At 36.1% G+C, this 21,397-nt stretch overlaps 1 protein-coding gene across 4 annotated transcripts; it reads left to right on the top strand.

The window, feature by feature from the left end:
• The first annotated feature begins 10,387 nt into the window (after window positions 1-10,387).
• Window positions 10,388-19,918, top strand: LOC115950677 (tryptophan--tRNA ligase, cytoplasmic-like). 4 transcript variants are annotated; one of them, XM_031067900.1, is made up of 12 exons: window positions 10,394-10,694; window positions 10,794-10,913; window positions 11,517-11,702; window positions 12,118-12,235; window positions 12,750-12,836; window positions 13,880-13,972; window positions 14,331-14,411; window positions 15,122-15,193; window positions 15,645-15,713; window positions 15,870-15,980; window positions 18,517-18,585; window positions 19,517-19,918. In XM_031067900.1, exons 1-11 carry the CDS (start codon window positions 10,444-10,446, stop codon window positions 18,565-18,567), a joined length of 1,239 nt encoding a protein of 412 aa, XP_030923760.1. In that variant the 5' UTR covers window positions 10,394-10,443; the 3' UTR covers window positions 18,568-18,585; window positions 19,517-19,918. The 4 variants fall into 4 exon arrangements, with proteins under 4 accessions (XP_030923757.1, XP_030923760.1, XP_030923759.1 ...); XM_031067899.1 differs by having other exon boundaries at window positions 19,468-19,918; XM_031067897.1 differs by lacking the exon at window positions 19,517-19,918 and having other exon boundaries at window positions 10,388-10,694; window positions 18,517-18,756.
• The last annotated feature ends 1,479 nt before the right edge of the window (window positions 19,919-21,397 follow it).

Genomic DNA, 21,397 nt, shown 5'->3' with positions numbered 1-21,397 from the left:
TGATAGGATTTTAAAAAAATTGAAAACTAATCAAATACTATGTGGTGGCATAATAGCAAGTCATAGGGGGATCTTGGACTGCCTTATAGTTTTATGGAAATTTTGACACTTTCCATATTTATTGTTAGTTTTACTTTTATTTAAGTTGTATTTATTTCCATTTCCAATTTTTTTAAAAATTTATAATTAGGCATTTAAGACTCCAAGTTTTATGTATTTTTTTTGCACATATATTATTAATTAAAGGATTTTCAACAAAATATTTGAATAGTCGTTGGGAGGTGAATGGTTGGTAAAATTAAAAGTTGAAAGACAAATTAAGAATTAATAGTCATAAAACCACTGCGCACCCTTGGTGCGGTGCAGGAAGCAATCCACAAGTATAAGTGTTTTGTGAGGTGTGGGGGGCAAGGGCCGGGGTTCAATTATTCTTTTTTTTTTTTTTAAAACGCCACTTTGTATTATAACTTGACGAGCATCAAAATACAGAGCTTCCAAGGCCGGTTGAGGGGATTCCTCTAACCAAATAACCTCATCATTAATACAATTAGCAAATCGGGCTAAAGAATGGGCAACGAAATTGGCTGTCCGAGCAACACACGACACCGACTGAACTTGTAGACCTGTAGCCAGATAGTGAATATCTGCATACAAATGACCCAGCCGAGAGTGAATCAAGCGCGAACTTGAGATGGCCGCCATAACAACTGAGTTGTCCCCTTCAAGCACAATATTAGTGAAGCCAAAATCAACCGTAAATTCCAGTGCTTTCTTGCAAGCCAGCACTTCCGCTTCCTCGCTATCTTGAACAGGTGGTCCTCTTGCTGATAGAGCTGCCATAACCTCCCCCTCATTGTTCCGGATCACCACCCCAAACCCTATTGCCATGCCTTCCTGAAAGATTGCCGCGTCGAAGTTCAGTTTGTAGTTTGATCCCGATGGAGGAGTCCAATTTGAGCTTCTCGCATTGACCGTTGAAACAGCCAACTAAACTTGGGACTGTTTGAACTCATCCAAAAATTCACCAGCTCTCTTTACTAGTCAAGACGGGTCTTGTATCACTCCACCAAAGATGACTGCATTGCGCTGTGTCCATATGAGCCAAGCTTGCACGAAAAAAAGCTCCAATTCCTCTCGAGAAAGCTTCAACATCAACTCCTCCACCAAGTGCAGAAAATCACGTTGGCCACCTTTACTTTTTTGTAACTTCCTCATGCTCCCAGCCCATACGTCCTGGGCCACGCTGCAATCCCACAACGTGTGCAGCTCTGTTTCACTTGTTCTTTTACAGAGTTCGCAAATATTGTTTTCCACCACATGTTTTCGAAGCAAATTGTCTTGGGTTGGCAAAATACCATGACAATCCCGCCACACAAACACTTTTATTTTATTAGGAATGTGCATCTGCCATAGCTTAACCCATACCAACGCACCAGCACCTGCCATTGAGCTTTCCCCCTGCATGCTAGCTTCCTTCATGATTTTACAAGCCACCCTATACCCTGACTTAACAGAATAGACCCCATCTCTGTTTAGAAGCCAAAAAAGAGAGTCAGCCACCATTCTTCTACTGAGTGGAATTCTGAGAATGGCCTCAGCATCTTCCTTCTGAAATTTCGTTTCTATCAAGTGTCTATCCCATACTCTAACATTCCAGTCAATAAGTTCCACCACCCTCCATTCCCATTCTACCTCCTATGGATGATAAATCACCATGTTACTAGGATGACTCGGTATCCACTTATCAGTCAAGACCCTAATATCAGAACCAATTCCCACCCTCCAACAACAACCCCGTTTCATGACTTCTTGGGCGACTAGAATGCTTTTCCAAACATACGAACTGTTTGGGACATAATTTGCCTCCAAGAATCTGCTCCTTGGGAAATACTTAGCCTTGAAGCACGCGTGTACCAGTGATCCTGTGTCCTGAATTAGCCTCCAGCCCTGCTTAGCAAGCATTGCCAAGTTGAAACACCGAATGTCCCTAAACCCCATGCCTCCATCCTTCTTAGGTTTAGCCATTGACTCCCAACTCTTCCAATGGATCTTCCTTTCATCACCCACCTGACCCCACCAAAATCTAGCACACATGGCGTTAAGTTCATTACATAGCTTCATAGGTAATTGGAAAACTCCCATAGTGTATGTGGGAATAGATTGAGCTACGACTTTGATCAAAACTTCCTTCCCCGCCCTTGACAACATTTTACCCTTCCATCCCTGGAGCTTCTTCCAAACTCTATCCTTAAGAAAGGAGAAAGTTTGATATTTGGATCGACAAATCAAAGTCGGTAATCCCAAGTACGACTCAAACCTTGCTACCTCCTTTACCCCCAATAAATTTATAATCCTTTCCCTATGTCTTGCCTCAATATTGCTACTGAAATAAATCGAAGACTTCTCAAAGTATATGTATTACCCAGAAGCCGAGGCATTCAAGTCTAAAATCTCCATAAGCACCTGCACCTCTCCTTGGGTTGCCTTACAAAATAATAAAGAGTCATCAGCAAACAAAAGATTAGAAATGCAGGGAGCTCTTCTACAAATGGACATCCCATGGATTTGCCCCTCCATCTCTGCTTTGGCTAGAAGTGAAGTAAAACCCTCTGCACATAAAAGAAACAAATAAGGAGATAATGGGTCTCCCTGTCGAATTCTCCTAGATGGTGAAATATTTCCAAAAGGTTTACCATTAATACAAACAGAAAAAGAAGGAGTAGAGACACAAGACATGACCCGATCAATCCAGATCTTCGGAAATCCCATCTTTTCCATAATGCCTTTTAGAAAAGCCCATTCAACCCGATCATAGGCTTTGCTAATGTCCAATTTCAGAGCAAGAGAGCCTTTTTTTCCTTTTTTACGACAATGCATAGCATGTAAACATTCATAAGCTACCATTATATTATCAGTAATGAGGCGACCAGGAACAAAAGCACTCTGGGTAGGGGAAATAATCTGGGGGAGTATTTGCTTTAGTCTATTAGCTAGGACTTTGGAAATTATTTTATAGATGACATTACAAAGGCTTATAGGTCTATAATCAGACATTTTCTCCGGGGATTTAATTTTAGGAATAAGAACAATATGGGTATAATTAACACCAGGATCCATATTTCCAGAATTCAAAAAGTCTAACACCGCTGCAACAACATCATCACCAACAATATGCCAAAATTTTTGGTAAAAAATAGCATTCATACCATCGGGTCCAGGAGCCTTTGTTGGTCCCATTTGGAACAACGCTGCTTTGATCTCATCCGCACTATATTCACTGGTTAGGATATCCTTCATATCATTAGTAATTCTGTGGTGAATGGCATTCAAACAATCCTCCAATCGGTTACATGAACCTGCTGTAAACATACCCTCAAAATAGCTGGTAGCCACCTGAGCGATATCTGATATGTCCTCCACCCATCTACTGTCTTGGGTCCTTATTCCTTGAATCATATTTCTCCTTCTTCTGTTTGACGCCTTAGAGTGAAAAAATTTCGTGTTCTTATCCCCATGCTTTAGCCATGAAATCCTTGAGCGTTGCGCCCAGTATATCTCTTGCCTCATTAACAGAGCATCCAACTCCTTACTGGTAGCTAAAAAATCATCCTTACTGTCACCTGTTGTCTCTCCCTTATTGAGGTCTTCAACCCGTTTTTGGAGTGCTTTAATTCTCTCTGTATCAGGATGGGTCCTAGAAGAACCCCACACATGCAAGTCTGTACCACAAGAAGCAATTCTCTCCTTAATTCTGTTCAAACCCGAGCCCATTTCCACCGGTTTCGTCCATGCCTCCTGAACCATAGCTTCACATTCCTCCCACAGCAGCCATGATTCTTCAAACTTGAAGCTTTTTGGTTCCCTTGCATGACTACTGCTATTCTTCTTGATCTGCAAAAGTAATGGTGCATGGTCAGAAGCATGTGGGAAAAGATGGGTAACGACGCTTACCGAGAATTTCGCTTTCCAACTTTCTGTGGCAACCGCTCGATCTAAATGCTACTTGGTATTGGCCGAACCTGGATGTTTGTTGTTCCAGGTGAAGGGATAACCAACAAATCCCAGGTCAACTAAATGGCAACGTTCCAAGGCTTCCTTAAACTCATCCATTTGGCTATACGAAGGGGTCAAGCACTTTGTTTCTCATGAGAATGTAATATGGCATTAAAATCCCCTATGCACATCCACGGACCGTCCACAAAAGACATCAAGTGATGAAGTAATGCCCACGACTTGAACTTCTGCATAGTCTCTGGCCACCCATAGAACTCGGTCATGTACCACTCAAAGCCGTCGTCCTCCCTCACCCTTGCTAAAATATGGTTCTGTGTAAAGTTTATGACATCCACATCCACTCCATGCTTCCATATCAAAGCTATATTGCCTCCTGAGTCTGGATTCTTGACTATGAATTCATTGGGAAAAGGCAAATCCTTACAATGTTTCTTGTAACCATTCTTGTCAGCCTTGTTTCCATAAGGAAACAAATATTGGGAGCTTGATCCTTCACGATATTTTGAAGGCTCCGAACTGTCCAAGGGTTCCCAAGCCCTTGGTAGTTCCTACTCAACAGCTTTATTGTGACCGTCAAGGGTGATCGAGCACCCCCGTCGCTGAGCTTGAAGAACTGTCATCTTGGATTTTCCCACGTTTCACCCCCTGTTTTCCAATCTTCTCTGTCTCTACCTCTCCCACTATCTGGGCCGACCCTCTCTTCCCCAAAGTTGGCAAAGCTTCTACTGCATTTTCGCTTTCTAGCCCAAGATCCATGCGAGGGACTCTGGTCCATTTAGCCGTGGGCTTTGTAGGCCCATTCTGGACATCATCTGTCACGTGCCCAGTAGGAGTAGATACTTCCTTACGCTCCCCATTTGAATTTAAAGTTCCCGAAATAAGTTCACCATAATTCAAGCCCCATTTATCTGTTACCATCGTAACTCTTCCTACGTGCTCGGCATTAATCCCCTGAAAATCCGGAGCAGTTTCCGTGCTGGCATGCTTTCCATTTACGTTACCGTCGACACCCTTAGGGTTAGTTGAACCTATCCCCTGCGCCGCCGGAGGCTGCACCTCATCGTCAGTGCTATCATGAGAATTCACCGGACCTCTGTTTTTGGTATTAGGAATAGAGCTAAAAAAGCTTCTTTTGACTGGTGACCCTGTACGCAGCCCCACGGCCTTCAGCCAGTCGCCATACGGGCACTCAACGTCCCTTCCATTCTTCGAAACTGTGTAGTAATTAGCACAATGCTTGATGTCATGCCCTAATAAGCCACAGTAATGGTAGAACAACGGAAGCCGTTCATACTTAAAGTTTACCCAAGAGTGAACTCCATCCGATCCCATAATGAATCCACCCCTACGAATCGGCTTAGAGATAGGAATAGAGACTCTCACTCTTATGAACAAATTCTGGACTTCATGTTTCTGTTTCTTCTCAACATCTTCAACAACACCGATTTTACTCCCCACCGCCGTTGCCACCGTGGGAGATATCATGTCAAATGGGACACCCCAAATCTGGACCCACATTGAGACCGAATCAAATTTCACATTCCTAGCCGTCATCCCCTTCTTCCATCTGACTAGCATTAGTGCCTGGTTATCAAATGTCCAAGGCCCACTTCGAAGTATCCTCTCCATATCAAACTCTTTTTGGAATTTGAATTGGAGAAGGTTTGAACCCACCTCCACAAACTGAACCCGTTCCTCAAGCCCCCAAGCTTTCTTCAGTGTGGATAAAGCCGCCCTTTTGTTAAATGATTTGCACGTTAAAAATTTTCCTATCAAGCTCTGGGTGCAACTTTCTATCTCGTCCTTCCTTCCTTCATCTGAAATCTCAATTACTTCTTCCTCTTCTGTTGTTAATTTCATGTTCTCCAAACCGTTTACCACATCGTCTGCCATCTAGTCTTCTAGAAATTAAAAAACCCTCAGCAAAAACTAAAGGAAGAAAAAGCAAACCCTCAGAATGAATCTAAGGGAGATAAAGCTCGTCAGACGAGAGAGAGAACTCCTACTGTGAGGAGAGTACCCGGGGTTCAATTATTCAGCAGTGAGTTTCACATACATATACATATAGATTAGGTTAGAGTAAAATTTCTATCTTATATTAAAAAAAAAAAAATCATAAATAAGAATAAAAACATGAACATAAATATCATATTAAAAAAATGCATTTACTTTATTTAGAAATTTTAATTATATGGCACGTGTCCAACATTATGACCACCATATTGACATGTACAAATAATATTTTGACATGTGGCATTATTTTTCCATGTAATGTTAATAAAAGTAAGAATTTGCCACATGTCATTATAGTATGCTTCAAAGAAACACATGGCATTGTATGATGCATCCACCAGTGTTGGGATCTAACTTTTATATTATATTTTCTTACATGACAGCACCTCCTTAATTGCAGGAAAATGCTTATGCTTTTATATATAGTATTAGATTATAGATTTTCCATATAATGTTAATAAAAGTAAGAATTTGCTTTTATTCCAAAAAAAAAAAATGTAACAATTTGCCACATGTCATTATGGTATGTGTGGGGGCCAGTTAGCCAGAAGGTACTGTCAAAATTGTACATATTGGGCCTATGGCCCAGTCCGAGGATATTTACTTGTCCGAGGATGGTCAAATAATGTTATTATGGGAATGGTAGAAGAGGAAGAGATAAGGATTGTACATGATAGTCCAAAATATGTCCGAGAAGAAAAGTCATATCGGAAATGTGGATCCGAGGTCAATAGGAATGTCCTATCGTCCTGAACATCCTTCAAGGTTGCATCACGGTTAGAAGTCAGACATTGGATAAGAGAGGAGTAGAGGAAGGCAACAAATATCTATAAAACCTGCTACCTCCACATTAAATGCATCTCAGCTAACTCTCTGGCCGCATTAATGTGGAGGTGATACCTGAACAGTGGTGAAGCAGCCTTACAGCTGCTAGCTGAAGGTTCTGGAAGGTGTTGGATGGGACAAGAAGGAGTTCCTAGAACCTAACCTACACGTGTATGGTGGGAATGATACCAAAAATTATAGTATATAGCATAGAAAGGTGGCCTAAAAAATAGGCAGATCGAGAAAAAGAAATCTTTGTAATAATCCTTTAAACTCTTGTAACCTTGATCATCAACTTGACCTTATAACAGAGCTCCTCGAACTGTGCCGAGGACAAATTTTATTATATTACTTGTGTTTGATCCTCCTAAATATACAATGGATACTATCTTTCTTACTCACTAGAACTAGTTCTTTCACCTACAAATTCATTGTTTGGACTCATTGGGCTAAAACCCAATCCTATATTAGGTCCAATCCAAATCCAGTCCTTATAGTATGCTTTAAAAAGAAACACATGGCATTGTACTGTGCATCCACTAGTGTTGGGATCTATTATATTATACTAGTAAGTTGTCCGTGTGATGCACGGATAATTTTGTGATATTTTATGTAAGACGGTTTTGGATAATGTTATACATATATTATAAAGAAAAAGTAAACTAAATTAGAGTAAAGAAACATATGCATTTTGAAATATTAAAAATTAGTTTAGTAGCTTCATTGTATATTTGTAGTCTTCTTAAGGTAATTTAAAAAAAAAAAAAAAAAATCATGAAACCAAAGATAAATGCAAAAAGTAACGGGACCATAAAAATCAACTAATTTGTGTTGTGTTCACATATTTCATATCATGAAATGAAAGTATGTCCAACTCTCTCATGGTCTTTTATTCTTCGATAGTGCGACATTAAGATATGATGTGGGCAAGTGTGTATTCACATGTCTTATAGATGATTTAAAATTAAACCATGGTAGAATATTACTTTACATTGCGCACCAAATATTCTCTCCACTTATATACCCAAAACAAAAATTATCCAACCAAATTACCTAAACCTAAATCATACTTAAGCCCCTAATTTTTAAAAGAAAAAAAAAAATTACCCATAGGGGTTTTGGCGTCTTGATGGTGGTGGGAGGCCAGTATAACGAAGGTGGTAACCCCTCAGATTCCTTTTTCTCTCTCTTTCTAAAATTTTGTCAGTCTTAGGTCTTTTATTTTGGTAATATATAGTGAAGCAATACATTTTATTTAACAATCTATAACATTTTTGTGTCTTTCTATCTCTCTTCAGGGTTTTATATGGTTAGTTACTACTATTAATCCTTAATTATTATTATTATTATTTTTGCTTTTTTAAAAATACTAAAACGGTGGATATGTCAAAAGACATGAAAAATAGAGAAAGGTGTGGGGTAAGGTTAGGCAATTAATGAGATATTAATAAGATAATAGTAAAATAAGTTAATATGAACTTTTGGGTAACAATAAAAAAAACTTAATGAAAGAGTTAAAAACAAAAGGCTAAATGCAAAATCAGAGCGTCATTTGGTAGGACCTTATACTTTCTCACATGAGGTCTCTGCTTATATATATATATATATATATATTGATTGATTGATTATAGATTATAGATAGATAGATAATATTACTAGATCAAGTTTTCCTAAAATGCGTCTATTAAATACTCATTTATGTTTTTTTGTTCATATAAACAAGTCAAGCTTGAACAAAGTTGTGAACATTACAACTTGCTACAAAAAAAAAAAAAAGAAGAAGAAGTAGAAGTTGGGTTTAGGTTTGATATGAGCTTGAATAATAAAACCATAATTTATCATACATGTGCCCCATTTGGACCACTGAATCTCATTTATCATGCCATAAAAATAACCCCCCCCCCCCCCTCCAATGATGTTTTGTTATTCCCCCATGTGCCCCATTTGGACCATTGAATCTCATTTATCATGCCGTAAAAATAACCCCACCCTCCCCCCCCCCCCTCCAATGATGTTTTGTTTGTTCCTCCATATGCCCCATTTAGACCACTGAATCTCATTTATCATGCCATAAAAATAACACCCCCCCCTCCGATGATGTTTTGTTCGTTCCTCCCTCTACCCAATCAGGTAGTCACCCTCAAGTGTCTATGTCTAGTGTTTACACTTTACCGCCTAGAGTTGTAAGCTTCCTAAGCCTCATCTTCAATCTTCTTTCAATTTTTCTATCATAATTAAGGATAATCTCTCTCTCTCTCTCTCTCTCTCTCAGGCTAAGAAAATTGATTTCACTCAATCTACCCCCTATGTAATCTCACCTAATTCGCTTCAAGCCATTCATAAAGCCACGATCTTCACTTACAGGCCACAGCCAGCAAAATAAACTTATCTTTCTTTAAATTTATATTTTTGGGTTAAATTTCTTGAAGCTTCTACCTATTTTATAGTTATTAGACATTTTCAAGTTACATCAACTGATGTTGAGAAAATATGTAATGGATTAGGGAGAAGAAGATAAAACTTTACTCCTTGCAGCTCTTCTTCTTACCCACCTTTAGGTGGCAAATATGGTTAAAGTTTTTGACCTTTTGGGATTTTTGACAAGTTCAAGTTCAAATATTGTTTATAGGTTTGACTAAAGCTCATATTGAGTATAAACATTTTATTTTAATTGTTGATTTTTACTCAATCATTTACTACTTATCTTAGCTTAGCTCGATTACAACCACAAACACATGTCTCGTATATGACCCTAGGAAATAAAAATTTGAATCTACCATTTTCACCCCTAATAAACTAAGAAAACAACATTTTCAATTATATATATATATATATATATATATATAGACAAAGAAAAAATCTAAAGCGTGAAAGTAAGAGATTTTATCATGTGACACATTTTTTCATTTAACATTCCACCTTATATTTTAATTAGTGTTATGGATCACTCTTCTTTGAAAAGAAAATAAGTACTATTCATTTAACCTTCCACCTTAGCACATTTTGCAAATGATTTAATTAGAGGAAATGGATCTGTGGTGCCCAATAGGATGCAAGCAAAATTAATGTTTATTTTTTGGATAAGTGAGCATAATTAATGGTTAAGGCCTCCATTTTTATATATCATATTTATTAGATAGTTAGAAAAACAATTATGATCTGTTTAGATTGAGAGGGACTGGGGAGGGAGGGGGACTAGAGTAGAGTAGATTTAGCATAAAATTAAATTATTTTTATCAAACTCTATTCTACTTCTCTCCACTCTCCCTCTTTTCCCTCTCCATCCAAACAGTCCATTAATGTATGCCTAATTGCGTATGTAGTATGTACTGGTGCACAACTAACAACACCCCCATAAAAGTTTATTGATGCCCCCTTGGGTTGGGTCTTTCTAGGCTCAAGCCCAAGACCAACCCCAATTGGGCTAGCCTAAAACTCATAGACCATAGGCTATAGCCAAGACTCCAACCCGGGGAAAAAAAAAAAAAAAAAGCGGCAACCCATCCTGAAAAGTGACAATGCCTTCGACTCCGAGTAACCGATTTTCTGTAACGGTTTGGTTTTTCAAATCAGAGTAATAGAAAGAAAGAAATGGATAGAAAAGCGGCGGAGATAGGAGCATTAGAAAATGAAAATGAAACGCAGCAAGATAAAGATCAAGAAGAACAGGTAGTGAATCCATGGGAAGTTTCGGCCAAAGAAGGAGGCAAGATCGACTACGACAAGCTCATCGACAAGTTTGGCTGTCAAAGGCTAGACCCTTCCCTCATCGATCGCGTCGAGCGTCTCACCTCCCGCCGCGCCCACATCTTCCTCCGCCGCGGCGTCTTCTTTGCCCACCGGTACCCCTACCCCTACCTCCCAATTCTATCTCACTCTAATATATGTGTTGAGGGTAAATTTGGAATTTGATGGTTGGATTTTTTTTCACTAAATTTCAGAGATTTCAATGATATACTGGATGCATTCGAGAGGGGAGAGAAGTTTTATCTATACACGGGAAGAGGACCTTCCTCTGAAGCTTTGCACTTAGGGCATTTGATTCCCTTTATGTTCACTCAGTAAGTATGTCCACTCTGTTTGTTTGTTTCCCGAGAAACTTTGTAAATGCTATTAAAACCAAAAAAAAAAAAAAAAAACTAAATGTTATACTGCATTAGTTATTGTTGTTTTGCTTCCTATGTTTTTGGAAAGTAATTTATTTATTTTTAACTTAACTACCACTAAATGGAATATATACCGAGCTTATGTGAACACGTCAATTAAGGAAGTAATAAAGAGTATGACTGCAGATAGATGAAAAGAATATATGTGTTCGACCTAACTAATCTGTTGAGGATTCATAGCCAACTCCAAAAAATTTGGAACGAATGCTTTGTTGTTGTTGTTGTTGCTGAGAAAGTGCATGAAAAATATAAGATAAAAAAAAAAGAAGACCTTTTGTTATTTTTATGGCATCAAACAAATAATTTTTACTGCTTCTTTTACAGTTTGGTTATTAATAGTTGAAGGTAAAAGAAAAATAATAATTTACTGCTTAATTTTTACTAGTTTACGCCTGTACAGAGATGCAAATGTATGGGTTTGTTATATCTCTTAGAACAAATTGTAATTGTTGTTAGGCTTATTGAGAAAATTTTCTGTGTGTGTGATTTTGGCTGCAGATATTTGCAAGAGGTCTTTAAGGTTCCACTTGTTATACAATTAACTGATGACGAGAAGTTCCTGTGGAAAAATCTGACGGTGGAGGAGTGCAGGAGACTAGCGAGGGAGAATGCTAAGGACATCATTGCTTGTGGTTTTGACATTAGGAGAACCTTCATCTTTTCTGATTTTGATTATGTTGGAGGGTGAGTAATACATAAATTTTGACATGAAGATGAAAAAAAAAAAAAAACTAGTTTTTAGCATTAGATTAAACATGATGGAGCTCATAACACAATGAACTCATTTTGTTGCCGATCTGCATACACAGGTTTCTCCAGTTAAAGTGCTCCACTAATATCAAAAGTATGCTTTGAAAACCTTTCAAAAATATCAGTAAAGTTTAGGGGAATTAGTTTTATTATTGTTGGTGATATTTTCTAAGTGATATTTAAAAAAAATTGATTTATATCAGTTCTGCGTTGGTTATGCTATGCACCTCAAATCTTAGACAAGCATTTCAATGCTAGTGAGAAAAAAATATATTTTTCATGCGTATTACATGCACAGTTAGAATCCTCACACTGATTGTTATGATTTTTTTTTTTTTTTTGGGTGCAGTGCATTCTATAGGAATATGGTGGAAATTTCAAAGCGTGTGACATGTAATCAAGTTGTGGGCATTTTTGGTTTTATTGGTGAAGATCATATTGGAAAATATAGTTTTCCACCTGTACAGGTATAGACCTTTGCTGCTTAGTTGACATAAACCATGTGAATGGTATGTGCATGGTGTCGACTATTATATTTTATGTCATTACTTTTTTGTGCATTTCAAAAACAGTTCATGATTTAAATATTTGTTCTAAACTGAACACCTCTCTCTCTCTCTCTCTCTACATATATATATATATATGTATGTATGTATGTATATGTATTTGATGACAAGATTACCTTTTACAGGTTATATTTAGCCTTTGAAATCTGATCACTATAGTTCGTAGTTGAATAGCTGTCCATTCAGCATAAATTGCCTGTGTGGTTAACACTGAGAATATATTATGGGAATTTATGCGTTGCCTTATCCACATTGGCAAATATACATTATACTATATAATTATAGATTTAGCAAAATTTGCAACAGTTTTCATCCGTGGTTGTTAGATCCCTGTTTGACACTATGATGGTTGGTTAAGAGACCATTGGAATATCCTTGAAAGTGATACAACATGCTTCACTGTGTGTTATTGCAGGCAGCTCCCTCATTTCCTAGTTCATTTCCGCACCTATTTTCTGGCAAGGACAATCTCCGTTGCTTAATTCCTTGTGCAATTGACCAGGTCAACTCCTATCTAGTTTATTGTTTTCTTTTTCATTCTAAATTTGCATTTAATTTATTTAAGCTTATGAAAATATTGTGTGCTTCATATGTAAGTTATTTAGAGCCATAAATCTAATTAGAGTAGCTGAATATTTTCAGTTGGTAATATGCACTTCGTTATTTTCCTTTGTATTAGTGGAATTGTTGGAGGGCTGAAAATCTAAGGAGCTACAAACAAGGAATAGAAATGTTTTACTAGTGGTCATAGCAAATTATTATTAGACTTTGATAATTTGGTTTCCATTTTGAAATGTTAAAAAGTATATTTTGTTGTGAACAAGTTTGTAATATAGCTTTTCTGTTTTAAAAAATAATAATAATAAAAGAAGAGAACTAAGAATACAGGAAGTATGCAAAAGAACCCTCTAAAGAATTACAATCAAATGTATTCAATGAAGTTTACAAGAGAAGTATAAGAAACAGTCCCAAATGCAATTGACCATCGTGTCAATTATGACTTCCTAATGTGTCATGATAAGAACAAATGTTAAATTGACCACCGTGTTTCAGTTTCCATTGTAATCTCTGTTTGTGGATTAGAATATTGCAAATCAGAAAGAGAATCTACTGCCTATAATTTCCAGTAATGAAATGTATGGATAAACCTGAGATTCTAAGAACAGGCCTTTCCATCCTTTTAAAAATATAAACAAGAATGTACAAAGTATCTTTATCTTCGGCAATAGAAAATAAATAAGGACAGCTCTTTTAGAAATGCTTGTAAGTTTTTAATTTGAATAAAATATTAGAATTTATTGGAAGCTTGATGATATACTTTATCTGATCTATGCATGTGATCATTAAGAAGGTTAATACAGGGAATCTTTTTGTTCTGCTCAATTTAATTTTCTCATTCATGTCATATGATTATGATTGTTTTGTTCTTTGTATTTTGTGGTGAGGTTGGATATTTTTATGGTTTTACGATAATTCTATGCACGTTTACAGTGTGTGCATCTGTTATTTGTTTTTATAGTATGCTTTCTTTGTTGTGTTGTTCAGGATCCTTATTTTAGAATGACACGAGACGTTGCTCCTCGAATCGGATATCACAAGCCTGCATTGATTGAGTCATTATTCTTCCCTGCCCTGCAGGTATTTATATGATTTCGCATAGAACCAATTGTGCACTAAAGAATAAAGGAGTGACAATGATTTCTAAGAAGGGTTTTCTTGATTGCCTTTTCTAGTAATGAGTGTTTGAGACTATTAATCTATTCAATATTTTTTATTAAATTATATTTTCAAATATCTTAACCATGCAATACTTGAAGATCAGAAGACAATGATGTCTAGCAATAGAATTATTACTGGAATTTCCTTTCTTACACCTAAGTATGGTTTCTGTTTCATCCTGATTAAGGTCTCTGCTTCTATCTGCTTCATACTGCTTATGATTGATTTCTCACAAAGAAATCATAACTGATTGTTAGTGGAAACTGGTTACATGCAGGGGGAGACAGGAAAAATGTCTGCTAGTGATCCAAATTCTGCCATATATGTCACTGATTCTGAGAAGGACATAAAAAATAAGGTTAGCCTCTGAAAATTCCAGTTGGCTGGTTTAAAAATGACAATCACATCCATTTATGGACACACCATGATGGACAATGAATGTTCAAGCGAATTTATATATGTGTAATATCCCTGTCAGTGGGCATCATGACTTTATACTCATGTTGACACATGGTGTTTTGGACAAATTGTTGATTGACACTGAATACTCCTACAATTGTTAACATATATAAGGACAATACCTGCCCAAATTAACTTTTATGCACTGGATAAGACGCATATCTTTAATTGACTCCTGTATTAAGGGGTGTGTGAGAAACATAGTACTTTTGGCATTAATATCTTAGAATTGAATGTATGTGCAGTGGGCATTTATCAGGTTTCCTGTCCCAATTATTTATCTGAATATAATGGGAATTGTTGAGCTCTGCTCCAGCCTCTTTTCTCTTGTTCCGCTTCCACATAATCTTTTGTTTGTCTCATTGTCTGGACTTTTGTCCTTGTGGAGTATATGGAGAAAGAGGAATAAATGGTTAAATTCACCACTTCCTGAATAGTTTATGATTTTGGGACAATCGGTAATTTATCAATTGGATATTTATTGACTTTGATCTCTCTTTGATGAGCTAAAATCCCTTTTTTCTGCTATATTTGTATGATTTGATGAATGGTTTTGGCAACCCTTCTTAGTATATTAACTATTTACATTACATGTGTTTTTATCTATAGATAAACAAATATGCATTCTCTGGTGGCCAAGATTCAATAGAGAAACACCGCCAACTTGGAGCTAATCTTGAGGTACTATGTTTCCTGTTCATCCCTTTTGCTAACATATGTGAAGTAGATTGCTTTTAAGGTCAAGCAAACCCTTATGCTTCACATATAGTTTCTGAAGTATTTCTCCCTAATAGTTTATGGATTACTTGCTATAAGTTTTCCGTTCTTAACTGATCAAAGAAAAAAAAAAGTGTTCCGTTCTTACCCATTTCCTCCCAAATTATTAAAAATTTAGGTGGTGTTTTTATTTATTTATCTGGGAAAAGTATATGGCAATTCTGCTAATCTTTCAGTGCACTTGCATGATATTGTAGTGGACAATGCTGAATTTGATTTCTTATGTTAGGAATTCTTTGTGAATGTACAGCTTTTAGTGTAGCCGACCCCAAAATTTGGGATGAAGGCTTGTTGTTATTGTTGGTGTACACCTTTTAGTATATAGATGAGGAATTTTTTTTTGGTCATTATCCAGGTTGATATACCAATTAAATACCTAAGTTTTTTCCTGGAGGATGACGCTGAGCTTGAACACACAAAAAAGGTCAGGTTTCTCTTTCTAGTTGATTAACTATTACTCTGGTGAATTTTTTTGGTTGTTTTATACAAGTATCTTCATCTTTCTAATTATTTCTAAGTAACATAAATTAATTCTGTGCTTAGGTTATTTTTGAAGAATAATTGTGTTGTCCTTTTACAGGAGTATGGTGCTGGACGGATGCTTACAGGTGAGGTAAAGCAGCGTCTTATTGAAGTTTTAACTAAATTGGTAGAAAGACATCGTAGGGCTCGAGCTGCTGTGACTGATGAAGTAAGCTTTCTCCATTGTTTGCTAAATTGATGCTTTATGTTATTTAGTTTGATATAGACATTGTTAGTTGCAGGATATTTGTAATTAGATTGTCAGGCAATACGGTGGATGACTGGATCTATAAGTTTGCAAACCATCACAAATCTTATGATCTATAATTTTGCAAACCACCACAAATCTTATGTTGCTCAATTTCTTAATTTTATCAGTAAATTTACAATGACTGATGCTGAATTTAAAAGGCCATCAAAACAGCAAAATGAAATGAATGATGTTTATAGAAAGGTTCTCTCATCTCAAAGTTGGGAAACTTGGAAATTCCCTATAACATTTTACATCAATTAGGACACATAGTATGTAACAAGGACAACTGGACAAATTTCTGCAGTTTGCGGATGTTAGGGTATTTTTACATTTCTTTTTATTTGGGTTATTTTGGTTTCTCAGTCTTGGTCAAGTAGCTGCATAGTTGCCCTATTATTTCTCTCTCTCTCTCTCTCTCTCTCTAAGCATTATCTCTCAAGTTGGGTCATTTTTTCTTGGTCTTTTGTGTTTACAATTCCATCATGCTATGATCAGAAAAATCCAAAAATTGGTAGTTTCTAGGTTATAATTTTCACAGATCTCGCTATTATCAACCAAGGATGGCAAAAAACAGTTCCCTGCCCTGTAGAGGTGATGGGGGGAGGGGACCGGTTTTGCTCACCCTGCCTTGCCCCAAATGTGTATGTATATGGTTTTATTTAATATATAATTATATATATAAAATTTTATATTTTTAATATATCCTATTTAATAATTTATTTTTTGTACATTTTCTATTTTCATTCCCCAAAACACTTGTTTACTCTCTCTTCATCCTCTCAAGACTGTCCCTCCTCTTTGTCTTTCATCTCTATCTCATTAATATTGAGGCCATCTCATTAACGATGGAAGAGTCCCTCCAACCCGCTCTGACCTTGACCTGCCCTGCTCTTGTCCCGAAGAGGGAACGGGGTGGGAATGGGGCACCCCTGATTGGATCCTGCCCTGTTGCCATCCCTTTATTATCTGGATATCTATAAAATGAATCCTATGGGTTTGATTGCTTGTGTGTCTGTGGGACAAAATCCACCTGAAACAGATGGTGTGAATTTGTCAAATGATCTACAACCTGCTACAACTGTGGTGCGTATATTATTCTCATTCAATGGATTTATTCATTTATTTCTAGGGTAGATACGACTAGTATGTCCTGCACTTCTTTTGCTCCACTGGCACCAAAGAACAATATTTTGATATGAAAATATTGATTGGTTAGTGAAAAGTTGAGCAGCTGTAGTTTGATCACTTCATTCATCCAACTAGTCCTAGTTTGGTTGGTAATGGTCTGTGTAAGTCACATAATCTTTCTGGGGGGAAAAAGGAAAAAGATTGCATACATCTCTTGGGTTTGATGTTAAGAGCCTTAGCTGTGATGCCTGGGTTTGCAATACCCAATATCACCTTCTCAATTTGCTGCCATCCTTAGCCCTAATTTTCCTTAACAATAGATTTATCAATTAAGTTCCTAATTAGTGACCTGAAAACAATAATATGATAATGTGCTTGGACTTGAGAAAAGATTGAAGTCTGGAAAGTGGCTGGTGAAACAGCATGCATAACGATTGATTTATTAGCTGCACATGTATATTAGAAATGTTTACATTCCTATTATCTCAATCTTGTTTTTGCTTGTCAAAAATGTATCTTAGAAATGTGTATGGTTGAAAAGTACATTTAAATTTCAAAATGGGCTAAGAGAAACTGTAAGATGTCTTTTATGGTATTCAGATCCATTTATTGGATATGAAATATGAAACTTTCCTTCATAAGCAAACAATTAAAGGACTTAAACCTTCTAATCTGTACCCTAGATGATCTTCCTCAGACCTGGTATAATTAATGCTCAGGAAGTTTTAAACTCCTGACTTCTTTCTGATAAACTTACTGCTTATTTGTATATTATAGCTAGATGTCATTGTTGTCTTTAAAATTCCTAGCTAAAAGGTTTTACTTTAAGTTAACGAAGCACCTTCGGTATACACTCCTACTAAAGAGTATCAAATGTAGTTTGGAACAACTATTTTTATTATTCATAAGTCATACAATTATTTTTGACTGCCCAAAATACGATAGTTCATAGTTGTTTTATACAGATTTTTTTCCATCTTTTCTTCTGGTGATAATTGAGTTATCTGCAAGTTTTGTTCATTTTCTTTTCTGTTTGAAGTTTCACTAAAAATTTATAAAAAGTGTATATCTGTTTTGTCATTTTTCTAGGATAAATTGTTTTATAATAAAGCTAATTTACCTGGTGCCGTTTAACACCTAGATCAGTTTATGCAGCTCTAAATTTTACATAAGACGACTATGAATTTATTTGTAATTATCAGAAACCGTTGTTATGTCTTTGTCCTTTTCCCTTGTTCTGTTGTATGTTGGTACTGTTTGATACTGTACAAAATTGTGAATGAATGATATTGATAGTCTTCTTTTTTTTTTCTTCTTCTTACAGATGGTGGATGCATTTATGGCAGTGAGACCACTTCCCAATATGTTTAACTAATTTTGAGACGTAGAACAGGTCAAAATGATCTCTCCAAGTTTTTGTCCCAAATTCCTTTTTCCTTGGATAACATTCATTTCTCAACTTCAAGATACTTGAATTTCATTCATTTCACACTAGGGAAGTGTTTCGACTTTGTCAAACAAATTTCAACAAAAAATATATAATACTTAAAAACTTTCACTAGAATGTCTTTCAAGGCAAGTTTTTTAGTTGTTGGGGTGAGTATGGTCAGCTTTAGAAAAAAGAGTCATATGAATTTTGCAGTACTAGCTATTGTGTTTATCATTTGGTTGTGTTTTCAGCTATTCTAGATGAGTAGCAATATAAGTTGGAAAGGATGCTTAAATATCCATATTAATTTTTTTTTTTTTTGAGATACATATTAAAAATTTAAATGTTCATAATTATACGGTTCTTTTAATTTCATATAAGGTGATATTTTGTTTGTTGAGATATAACTTGCGCTTTCTGACATAGAAAGGGTTCTACCTTTTTTATGGAGTTTATAATTACCATCACATGAATTTGTAGTTAAATGAAATGATAAAGAATGAAAAATATCTCTGACAAAGTATGAAGCACAAAATTACTATTATAAAGTTTTAAAACATTAGCCTATATATTTCTCTTCTAGACATTTTCTTCTAGATTACTTGTGGAGTGTTACATGAAAAATGAAAATATAGATTTTACCTCAAATGAACAATCAAACATTGAACATGCTCTCAGAGGAAGAGAGCGTGGTGATCTCTGAATCTTTAACCCCTCTTTTCTCTAAATGCACGTGGAGCCAATGATTCTTTATGTTTCAAGGTTCCACGGTCATCTTCTTCTTCTTCTTTTTTAGCTATTGTATTATACAAATGAAAAAATATATATAAATCTATGTTATTCTAGAGTCAGGCCCTGAAGATTATGTTGCCATTTCTTATGGCAATGTCTCCAGAACAACCAAAACTATATCTGCAAGGTGGTTCAGAAAGTCTTTTGTTCCTGTCAATGGTCAGTGGTCACTGCTCGGTCGTTTTGGATCAACGCTGTAAGCTATTCGAGCTTATTCTCAAGTATATTGTTTCTGTTGAGAGCCATAACATAAATGATCTTGTTGCAATTCTAAAGAGGTTTTGAGATTGATGATATATATTCTGGATGGATGAGATAATTATTGCACTTTATGATCTTGCATCCACTAGAAGGTTAAAGATTTAAAGATTTACATAAGAAGGGGGTATCTCGTATATGTAGTAGGTCTCACATAGCATGTGAGTCCTATAGGTGTGTGGAGTCCACACGTACTGTAAGAGTCATGCTGCATGCAACAAAGGTAGGAGATAATTTTCGCATAAGGAGGGCTCTTATAATATTACCAAGGTTCTTTAACGAGCAAGGAGGCCATGACCCCTCCCCCAATTTAAATTTTTTATTTTTTAATCATCTATTATACCTCTGAAAGTTTAAAATTGGATCCAAAAATATCATAGAGATGAATGTTGAACCGAAAAATTTGATCCATATATGTTAACACCACTCCTCACTGACACACCACACACCACCCCCACCACACCCCCCCCCCCCCCCCCCAAAAAAAAGTCTTTTAAGGGAAAAATTTGGTTGCAAACTTAGTTGTAGCTTTCAATTGCATGTTTTTTTACGTTCTTAATATACATGTCAAATTTTGTGCCAATTGGATGTTATTTTTTATAAATAATTTTAGACTATAAAAACTTGCAATTTAAACAATTGATTGGTAACATAGCTATTGATTTTTGAATTTCTAGGAATTTTGCAAGTATGGAGGATATAAGAAAAAAATATAATCTAATGATGAATTTGTCAAAATTTACATCCAATAAAAAAATATTGAGTAAAGTTGTAGCCTTAAGCTGTATGCGCTTAAAACTTTGTACTTTAATAAATCTTAAGAAAAAAATCACTAATAAAAAGCTTGACACCAACAAAAACTATCTCCCCTAATCCATAAGTGTTGTGGGCCTGCAATTGCCGTTTATTGCCACTTTAGTAGTTAGTACCGGCCAAAATGGCCCATTAGCATTAATTTTTGAAATATTTAGCAACAGAGCACTGTTTCGGAAATAATTAGGGAAATACCACTTTTTCCGAAAACGCCGCTATAGGGCCCGAAAACGTCACTATAGGGCTTAAAAAACGCCACTATAGGGCCTCTTGAACCTGTTATGGGGATTTATAAAAAAAAATTTGCAGAAAAACGCCGCTATAGGGCCCAAAAACGTCACTATAGGGCTTAAAAACGTCACTATAGGGCCACTTGAACCTGTTATGGGACTTATAAAAAATTTTTGCAGGAAAACGCCGCTATAGGGCCCGAAAAAGTGGTATTTCCCTAATTATTTTCGAAACAGTGCTCTGTTGCTAAATATTTCAAAAATTAATGCTAATAGGCCATTTTGGCCAGTTAGTACCAGTAGGTTGTCCATGGTTGAGGTGCTACAGAAGCGGGCAACCACCACAAGGACTAACGTGTTTGGATTTATTTATTTATTTTTCACTTGGCAACAGTAATTGATATGGGATAGTTGATAAGATTATAAATAAGAGTTTATTTGATTTGAATATGGTTGGAAAACCAACTACAGTATTTGAATTTTGAAAAAAAAAATGCAAATAATTCAAAAATCAATTCTGATGATGCAACTTTGACAACCATTATAGTGGTTGATATCCCAACTTTTGAATATCATCATACAAAATTTTGACAAATTAAAATCAATGAAATTGATATTGGTTCGTTGGACTTAAGAGTGTAATCCTGAATAGTATATGCAAATATGAGATTATCATGTTGATT

Source organism: Quercus lobata, chromosome 6 (assembly GCF_001633185.2).
Source record: "Quercus lobata isolate SW786 chromosome 6, ValleyOak3.0 Primary Assembly, whole genome shotgun sequence".
Lineage (NCBI taxonomy): Eukaryota > Viridiplantae > Streptophyta > Magnoliopsida > Fagales > Fagaceae > Quercus > Quercus lobata.
This window is presented reverse-complemented; position numbering and strand designations above follow the sequence as displayed.